The sequence below is a fragment of the Trichomycterus rosablanca genome, chromosome 9, assembly GCF_030014385.1.
Source record: "Trichomycterus rosablanca isolate fTriRos1 chromosome 9, fTriRos1.hap1, whole genome shotgun sequence".
NCBI lineage: Eukaryota > Metazoa > Chordata > Actinopteri > Siluriformes > Trichomycteridae > Trichomycterus > Trichomycterus rosablanca.
In genome coordinates, this window is record NC_085996.1 from 2355959 (window position 1) to 2365903 (window position 9945).

General features: G+C 44.1%; 1 protein-coding gene across 1 annotated transcript; it reads left to right on the forward strand.

The window, feature by feature from the left end:
• Window positions 1–3225: 3225 nt before the first annotated feature.
• Window positions 3226–8676, forward strand: LOC134320273 (uncharacterized). Its single transcript, XM_063001612.1, has 4 exons — window positions 3226–3353; window positions 3801–4431; window positions 4512–5177; window positions 5258–8676. The coding sequence occupies exons 2-4, from the start codon at window positions 3801–3803 to the stop codon at window positions 5383–5385; spliced, it is 1425 nt and encodes a 474-aa protein (XP_062857682.1). The 5' UTR covers window positions 3226–3353; the 3' UTR covers window positions 5386–8676.
• The last annotated feature ends 1269 nt before the right edge of the window (window positions 8677–9945 follow it).

The window sequence follows — 9945 nt, forward strand, 5'->3', positions numbered from 1 at the left end:
TCATTAGCTGCAGTCTCCGTGAGACATCTTTATCGAGTATTCCCACCACAATTCGGTCGCGAATATTCTCGTCTCTACTAGCGCCAAAGTCGCAATGTTCAGACAGTTCATACAGAGCTCTTATAAAAGTTTCGGCTTTCTCACCGGGTCTTTGCACTCGCTGATGGAAACACGCGCGTTCGTGTATTACATTCCTCCTGGGCACAAAGTACTCATCGAATTTTGCAAGCACTCTGTCAAAGTCATTTCTGTGTCCCTCTTCGTCAAATGCGAATGAACGGTAGACATTTTCAGACTCGCTTCCCATAGCGTATATCAGGCTACTCACTTGCACAGCGCCATCCTCCTTGTCCAGCTTAGTAGCGGTTCTGAATCTCACGAAACGCTGCTTCCAATCCGGCCACTCACTCGGCTTGTCGAAAGAAAAGTTTGTCGGAGGGTTGAATTTCGCCATTACTTTTTCACTTCTGACACCATGTAAAGGAAAGGATCGGAGGCTTTACTTTGCTCAGGTTAACTTTTATTAATGAGCTTCAGCCATGCAACAGCATACACACACACCGTCTCGGTAACCCTCTCCTTGTGTTTATCTCCCCTCCCAGCCCTCGGCTCTCTACTGCCGTAAATAACATCGTACAAGCGCAAACACATTTTTTACTACCGTATATGACACCTTCCACTTGAGGATGCGCCACAGGTGCTCAATTGGGTTTAGTCCATCACCTTTACCTTCAGCTTCCTCAGCAAGGCAGTTGTCATCTTGGAGGTTGTGTTTGGGGTCGTTATCCTGTTGGAAAACTGCCATGAGGCCCAGTTTTCGAAGGGAGGGGATCATGCTCTGTTTCAGAATGTCACAGTACATGTTGGAATTCATGTTTCCCTCAATGAACTGCAGCTCCCCAGTGCCAGCAACACTCATGCAGCCCAAGACCATGATGCTACCACCACCATGCTTGACTGTAGGCAAGATACAGTTGTCTTGGTACTTCTCACCAGGGCGCCATCTGAGCCAAACAAGTTTATCTTGGTCTCGTCAGACCACAGGGCATTCCAGTAATCCATGTTCTTGGACTGCTTGTTTTCAGCAAACTGTTTGCGGGCTTTCTTGTGCGTCAGCTTCCTTCTGGGATGACGACCATGCAGACCGAGTTGATGCAGTGTGCGGCGTATGGTCTGAGCACTGACAGGCTGACCTCCCACGTCTTCAACCTCTGCAGCAATGGTGGCAGCACTCATGTGTCTATTTTTTAAAGCCAACCTCTGGATATGACGCCAAACACGTGGACTCAACTTCTTTGGTCGACCCTGGCGAAGCCTGTTCCGAGTGGAACCTGTCCTGGAAAACCGCTGTATGACCTTGGCCACCATGCTGTAGCTCAGTTTCAGGGTGTTAGCAATCTTCTTATAGCCCAGGCCATCTTTGTGGAGAGCAACAATTCTATTTCTCACATCCTCAGAGAGTTCTTTGCCATGAGGTGCCATGTTGAATATCCAGTGGCCAGTATGAGAGAATTGTACCCAAAACACCAAATTTAACAGCCCTGCTCCCCATTTACACCTGGGACCTTGACACATGACACCAGGGAGGGACAACGACACATTTGGGCACAATTTGGACATGTTCACTGTGGGGTGTACTCACTTATGTTGCCAGCTATTTAGACATTAATGGCTGTGTGTTGAGTTATTTTCAGAAGACAGTAAATCTACACTGCTATACAAGCTGTACACTGACTACTCTAAGTTATATCCAAGTTTCATGTCTATAGTGTTGTCCCATGAAAAGATATAATGAAATATTTGCAGAAATGTGAGGGGTGTACTCACTTTTGTGATACACTGTATATATATTAACCTGTATTATGGATGCAATGAAAGTACCTGTTTTTATATTCCAACCTGTAAAATGAGTAACGTGGCTCCTGCCTTACTAAAAAAAACCGAAGTTTGTAAACCAAACGTCACCATTTTTACTAGATTTTTGTCATCAGCGTTTTATCATTGTGAAAAGCTGAAAGAAAATTAAACATAAAACTGGACGTGACGTGAGACGATGTGAAGATGTTCGAGGTTAAAGCTGCAGTGTGGAACTCGTTCATTATTTAATACATTTTATACCCAGGTCACCGATGGTTACCGGATGACGGAACAGCTGACGCTACAGGTTAAACATTACAATCAGCAATAGTGCTAGTGCTATTAGATCCATGTTTATATTTTACCGTCACCCCACTTCGTTCAGACGGAGGGATTTAATGGAGGTGAATAAAAGCGGTTGTTGTGAGGAACTGACTGCAGCATCGGTGAGGGTTTAACACAGGAAAGAACTCTTATAAACCTGGAACATTAAAGTGTTAAAAGATTTTATATTAAAAATTAAATTAATTATACTTAAACAATCTGATCACAACAGAGCTGTTTTCTTTTCAGCAGTAAACAACAGGTAAAAGTTTCCTACATTTCACCCAATGAATTGGACCCACTGCGACCCTGACCAGGATTAAGCACTGGTGAAACAGACAGTGAATAAATAAATGAAAAATAAAAGAAATCTAGATGCAGCATTTTTTCCTCCATCAATCACTTGCAGTTGCGCTTTTCTTCCACAGGGGGTCTCCAACTCTCCAAATCCTGAAGAGTTCCACACTGCAGCTTTAAACCTCCTGAACAGACTCACTGATGTTTACGCTGTTTATTTATTTATTTGTTCGTTTAAAAGCTGCAATATGTCACTTTTTTGTTAAAATAAAGTCAGTTGCATTTATAAGAGTGGGAGGAATCACGTCTCTGTGTGAGATTTCTGCAGGACGGTTCTGATCTAAGATTTGCTCAAATATCCTTTAGTTTTATTTTGTTTATTGAATTATAATATAAAATAGTTTTAGATAAAACATAAACAGTGCATTTTACTCTGTACATTCTCAGAATTCGCAGCATTTGCAACTTTAACTAAATTCCACAGAAGCTTTATAAAACGTGACATGCAGGAGTTTAAACCTACACTCAGTGTTGAGGTGTGAGATGTACAGAGCTGAATGATCACTGGAACCAGTTACTGATCTTAGTTTAAAACTTCATGATGATTTAAGCCGCTTTAAAACCAATTATTACAATAATACATAATACTTTTAAACCGTTATTTTAAACTCATCACGTGACTTGGCAGCGGTGCGGTGACGCGACACACCTGCGCTGAGCGGCTGCTTCACCTACTGTGACGTCACATGATTCCTGATCGCGGTGCTGCAGGTCCTTCAGGAGGAGGGAGAGAGTTCATCATTTTACTTCTGCACCCAGAGAAGCAACAAGCAACAGAGAGAGAGAGAGAGAGAGAGAGAGAGAGAGAGAGAGAGGTGAGAACAAACAACCATCTGATTTTATTTAATGTCTAATCTAATATCTCATTTCATCTGATCTCATATAATCTCATCATATTTCATCTAAAATAATCTAATATCTCATTTCATCTCATTTTATTTAATCTGATCTCATGTAATCTTAAAATATCTGATCTAAAATAATCTAATATCTCATTTCATCTGATCTAATGAACATTTGACAGTTTCAGCTCTTATCTGAATGTAATAAATGAGACGTTTCAGGACGTTTTAGTATTTGTATATGAAATAAAAAAGAATAAATAATAAAAACTGATCCACAACATCACCAGTGTTGTGAATTCATTTCAGACTCGATATTTAATCAGTTCAAAAGAATTTTGCAGCATTAATAACAGAAATGATTTGAAATGAATTTTTAATAAAAGAACTGAATTAAATTTCTTCTCCTGGGTGAATCAGATGGAGATCCAGAGAGAATCCACACCGACGCCTGAGGACGACGACATGGAGATCATCACCATCTACATTAACAGAGAATTCATGAAGCAGGTCCAGGACTCGCCGGGGAGCGCCAACGTCCGTCTGTCCGATAGTGTGGACGAGAAGGTTGGGGTCACTAAGTCCACCATCAGCGTCATGTCAGAGGAGCTTAATGTGGCCTCCTCCCTGCTGACCGACTCCGTCCTGGATGAGGACGAGGTGACCAACGTCCCCCAAATTAAGGACGAGAAGGTTGGGGACGCTGAGTCCACCATCAGCATCATGTCAAAGGAGCTTAATGTGGCCTCCTGTCAGCTGACCGACTCCGTCCTGGATAAGATCAAGGTGACCAACGTCCCCCAAAATAAGGACGAGAAGGTCGGGGGTGCTGAGTCCACCATCAGCATCATGTCAAAGGAGCTTAATGTGGCCTCCTGTCAGCGGACCAACTCTGTCCTGGACGAGATCAAGGACACTTTTGGTCAAAAGGAGAAGAGTGAGAAATCCACCATGACTGACCCGATACCAGAAATCGATCCAACCTGCAGGAAGATCCTGGTTCAGCCGGTAAAGAAGCTGCCCGCTGAAGCTCCAGCTAAAGAAGCAATCTGTGAGTAACGGCTCCACATCCAGTTCTTCATCAAACCATCATCACCAAACCGTGTTTCATTCTTCTTCTCTCATCCAAAGGCACTGCAGAAAAGATGAAGAAGAAGAAGAAGAAGGACCAGATCCTGGGATTCTTCAGAAGATCCTGGCAGACCACGAAGAGGATCTTCAACAAGAGATCAAACATGGAGATCGTTACCAAGCAGGTCCAGGACTCACTGGGGAGCACCTACGTCCACCTGCCCAATAGTGTGGAAGAGAAGGTTGGGGTCACTAAGTCCACCATCAGCGTCATGTCAGAGGAGCTTAATGTGGCCTCCTCCCCGCTGACCGACTCTGTCCTGGATGAGGATGAGGTGACCAACGTCCCCCAAAATAAGGACGAGAAGGTTGGGGGCGCTGAGTCCACCATCAGCATCATGTCAGAAGAGCTTAATGTGGCCTCCTGTCAGCTGACCGACTCCGTCCTGGATAAGATCGAGGTGACCAACGTCCCTCAAAATAAGGACCAGAAGGTCAGGGGCCCTGAGTCCACCATCAGCATCATGTCAAAGGAGCTTAATGTGGCCTCCTGTCAGCAGACCAACTCTGTCCTGGACGAGATCAAGGATACTTTTGGTCAAAAGGAGAAGAGTGAGAAATCCACCATGACTGACCCGATACCAGAAATCGATCCAACCTGCAGGAAGATCCTGGTTCAGCCGGTAAAGAAGCTGCCCGCTGAAGCTCCAGCTAAAGAAGCAATCTGTGAGTAACGGCTCTACATCCAGTTCTTCATCAAACCATCATCACCAAACCGTGTTTCATTCTTCTTCTCTCATCCAAAGGCACCGCAGAAAAGATGAAGAAAAAGAAGAAGAAGAAGAAGGACCAGATCCTGGGATTCTTCAGAAGATCCTGGCAGACCATGAAGAGGATCTGCAACAAGAGATCAAACAAAGTTTCCCCCCTCTAATTTCCCCACAATCCCCCAAATGATATTCCCTCCTCAGCTATATAGCACATTCTCAGACAATTCTCCATGTAAGATCATTTTGGTGAGGAGCAGAAGATTCAGAACTTAAACCAGCTTTTTCACCTTCAGGACTTCAGCTTTTATCGACGTGAAAATGCCGTTCCCTTTACCATCCGCCTGGCACTGCTGCGTTCTGCCCCATGTTGGTCCCTCCAGACCTGGACCGGTCCATCTTGTTCCCTCTTGCTCCCTCTTGCTTCTTGGCTGAGAGCTTCGTGGTTGAGAGCTCCGGTGTACCGGAATGTTCTCCGGTGCTCTTAGGGTCGGGGTTGTCTTAAACTTCTCTGTGCAGGATACGATCGCTGTTCCACAGACTTGGTTCCATCTTGGTACCAGAAGTCCTCATGATACCAGAGTCTGTGGTTCCTGGTAGAGATGGGAGGATCGATCGGCTATGTATCGAAATCGGCCGATTTTTTATCAAAATATGCGATCGGCCGATATTTCCTAAATTCAGCAGATCCGATCGTGTGATATACAAACATCATCTCCATGTTAAGCTTAACAGCTCAGTGGATTGATCCAGACATTGAGCTACAAAGCTCCAACCATCGTATCACCATTCAACAAACATCGCACTTTACAACCTAAAATAACATAATTAACGTTGTGCATCATACATACGATGGAATTTTGCCGATTGAAATATTTACTTTAAAAAGATAATTCAACCCGACCCCATCTAAGTCAATTCTATGAGCACATTATATGAACTCGTGGTTCACTTTGGTAAATCGTAAGCGGTTCTTGCTTTTGATGTAGATGAGAGCAGAAAACGTTACAGAGCCAATCGGAGGCAAAAGTTTATTAGTTACTAAGTTGGTTAGTTCAGGATCATTTGCAGTGACTGACAGAAAACTTTTAGCTCCACAGACAGAACGACTCTGACTCGGTTACCGCTCTGTGGTAATAGCGGTTTAATGAAGCTTTTTAATGTAAGAGAGTCACACAGAATGTTCTGTAGTAGCTGGTGTTTATTTAAAACCACGACATTAATTAATTAATTAATTAACACGGAGAGATAACTGAGAAGAGAAACGCTTCGCATAAAATGAATCGACTCGTGAATCACTTATATCAATACTGCGAACAGATCGTCTCTCTTAAAGACACACACACACACACACACACGTGGCAGCATTTGGCACCGGTTTATCTTCACTGTTTCCCTATTTCAAGTTTTTTTCAGACTGAACTGGATAACATTAAACCTGCGTGTGTGGTCAGTTAGACTAATGAAATATGTCTCCTGTGGGTGAAAAAATAAATTGCTTTAGTTTAAAAAGTAAACCCCCCGTCAACCCCCCCCCCAATCCGAATCGGCTATCGGCCTATCACCCTCAAAGAAGATTAGAGATCGAAATCGGTGCCAAAAACCCTGATCGGTACATCTCTAGTTCCGGGTGCTTCTGAGAACTGTTGGTTGCTCGTGGTGGTGGTGTTGGATTTCAGAAGGAATTCTGGGACTTTGTGAGCTGAGCTTGATCATCTTAGATGTTGGGCTCCCCCAGTACCAGGATTCTGGCTTCAACACCTCAAGTGTTGGATTTCTGAAGGAATTCTGGGACTTTGTGAGCTGAGCTTCATCTTCTTAGATGTTGGGCTCCTCCAGTACCAGGATTCTGGCTTCAACACCTCAAGTGTGGGATTTCTGAAGGAATTCTGGGACTTTGTAAGCTGAGCTTCATCTTCTTAGATGTTGGGCTCCTCCAGTACCAGGATTCTGGCTTAAACACCTCAAGTGTTGGATTTCTGAAGGAATTCTGGGACTTTGTGAGCTGAGCTTGATCATCTTAGATGTTGGGCTCCTCCAGTACCAGGATTCTGGCTTCAACACCTCAAGTGTTGGATTTCTGAAGGAATTCTGGGACTTTGTGAGCTGAGCTTGATCATCTTAGATGTTGGGCTCCTCCAGTACCAGGATTCTGGCTTCAACACCTCAAGTGTTGGCTTTCTGAAGGAATTCTGGGACTTTGTGAGCTGAGCTTGATCATCTTAGATGTTGGGCTCCTCCAGTACCAGGATTCTGGCTTCAACACCTCAAGTGTTGGATTTCTGAAGGAATTCTGGCACTTTGTGAGCTGAGCTTGATCATCTTAGATGTTGGGCTCCTCCAGTACCAGGATTCTGGCTTCAACACCTCAAGTGTTGGCTTTCTGAAGGAATTCTGGGACTTTGTGAGCTGAGCTTGATCATCTTAGATGTTGGGCTCCTCCAGTACCAGGATTCTGGCTTCAACACCTCAAGTGTTGGATTTCTGAAAGAATTCTGGGACTTTGTGAGCTGAGCTTCATCTTGAGAGATGTTGGGCTCCTCCAGTACCAGGATTCTGGCTTCAACACTTCAAGTGTTGGATTTCTGAAGGAATTCTGGGACTTTGTGAGCTGAGCTTGATCATCTTAGATGTTGGGCTCCTCCAGTACCAGGATTCTGGCTTCAACACCTCAAGTGTTGGATTTCTGAAGGAATTCTGGAACTTTGTGAGCTGAGCTTGATCATCTTAGATGTTGGGCTCCTCCAGTACCAGGATTCTGGCTTCAACACCTCAAGTGTTGGATTTCTGAAGGAATTCTGGGACTTTGTGAGCTGAGCTTCATCTTCTTACATGTTGGGCTCCTCCAGTACCAGGATTCTGGCTTCAACACCTCAAGTGTTGGATTTCTGAAGGAATTCTGGGACTTTGTGAGCTGAGCTTGATCATCTTAGATGTTGGGCTCCTCCAGTACCAGGATTCTGGCTTCAACACCTCAAGTGTTGGATTTCTGAAGGAATTCTGGGACTTTGTGAGCTGAGCTTGATCATCTTAGATGTTGGGCTCCTCCAGTACCAGGATTCTGGCTTCAACACCTCGTGTTGGATTTCTGAAGGAATTCTGGGACTTTGTGAGCTGAGCTTCATCTTGAGAGATGTTGGGCTCCTCCAGTACCAGGATTCTGGCTTCACCACCCCATACAGAGCATCATCAGTTATCTCAGCATCGTCATATTCTTGATGTACCTGCTCAGCATGTCTTCTACCCTGTGGAACTCTTAGATCTGGAAAATTAAATCATTTCCTCTTGGGGGCAGAACAGAGCTCCGTAGCAAATAAAGCCGAAGACGTGACGCCCGCTCCTTACCCAGGTTCTGAAACGAGATGTGGATCTAGCTGAGAACGTGAATATCTCCGGCCGGCTGCTTCCTTCTCTTCCCTTTCCCTTCTTCTCCATCAATAAAGCTGGTGTCAGATGAATGCTGGTTGTAGGAATCGTGTTTGTGATGAGATTTTACACACAATCATCTAGAGCAGGGGTATTCAACTAAAATTTAAAGGGGTCCAGTTAGAGAAAATTTCTTGAAGCGAAGGTCCGAAATGTTTAACTATATATATATATATAATGTAAATATATTGATATTTACATTTACATTTTCAGCATTTAGCAGACGCTTTTATCCAAAGCGACTTACACAATGAGCGGAACACAATGAGCAATTGAGTGTTAAGGGCCTTGCTCAGGGACCCAACAGTGGCAACTTGGTGGTGGCGGGGCTTGAACCGGCAACCTTCTGTTTATTAGTCCAGTACCTTAACCACTATAACATATATACAATATAGTATAATGTAGCCTAGTAGTTGTATCAACATCTGCATGTTATCAATAACTGTCAAATCAAATGTCTGTTTATTTATTAGGATTTTAACGTCATGTTTTACACTTTGGATACATTCATGACAGGAACGGTAGTTACTCATTACACGAGATTCATCAGGTCACAAGGTTATATCGAACACAGTCATGGACAATTTAGTATCTCCAATACACCTCACTTGCATGTTTTTGGACTGTGGGAGGAAACCGGAGCACCGAAGGAAACCCATGCGGACACGGGGAGAACATGCACACACAGAGAGGACCCGGACCGGACAATAAATTGTGTTCCAGTGGGAAGTAAGAACAGAAATGAGTCTCTCCATCATTAAATGCTGTAATTTCGCTGTACACGTTTCTTTTTTGGAGAGCGCCATTTGTCTCCTGTCTCACTCGTCTTTTTCTCAACTTTCTCCTGCACAGTTGTCTGTATCTCTCCCTTAATTTTTTCTACATTCGCTATCTTTCTTTTAATTTCCACCGTCTTTTCACATGTAACTCGCCTCTAACTCTCTCAACTGTCTGCACTGCAGTCGCAGTGTTTACCGGCTGGAATGCACAGACTTGATTGGCTGAGTGGTGTCAAGTGATTGGTTCTCATCCGCTAAACCGCTACCGTAAAGACTACAAAAGCTGCGCCGGTTAAAATAGAAGCGCTCCGTCAGGTTTCAAATCCTAACTTTCTGTTTTGGCTATAGGTCCGGGTCCGTATGGGACAGCTTCTGGGTCCGGACCCGGACCGTGGTCCGCCTGTTAGTGACCTCTGATCTAGAGAATCGAATCGAACCGTGAAGAAGCTCAGCAGAAGCTCAGCAGTGGATCCGAACCAACATTCACAACAGAGACTTTCATTCATACTGAGATTCTTCAGG

Excerpts from the sequence above, each read along its gene's own strand:
- LOC134320273 (XM_063001612.1), top strand. The coding sequence starts at position 3,801 with ATGGAGATCCAGAGAGAATCCACACCGACGCCTGAGGACGACGACATG. Across the intron at positions 4,432-4,511 it reads TCCAGCTAAAGAAGCAATCT|GCACTGCAGAAAAGATGAAG; the intron begins GTGAGTAACGGC and ends TCTCATCCAAAG. Across the intron at positions 5,178-5,257 it reads TCCAGCTAAAGAAGCAATCT|GCACCGCAGAAAAGATGAAG; the intron begins GTGAGTAACGGC and ends TCTCATCCAAAG.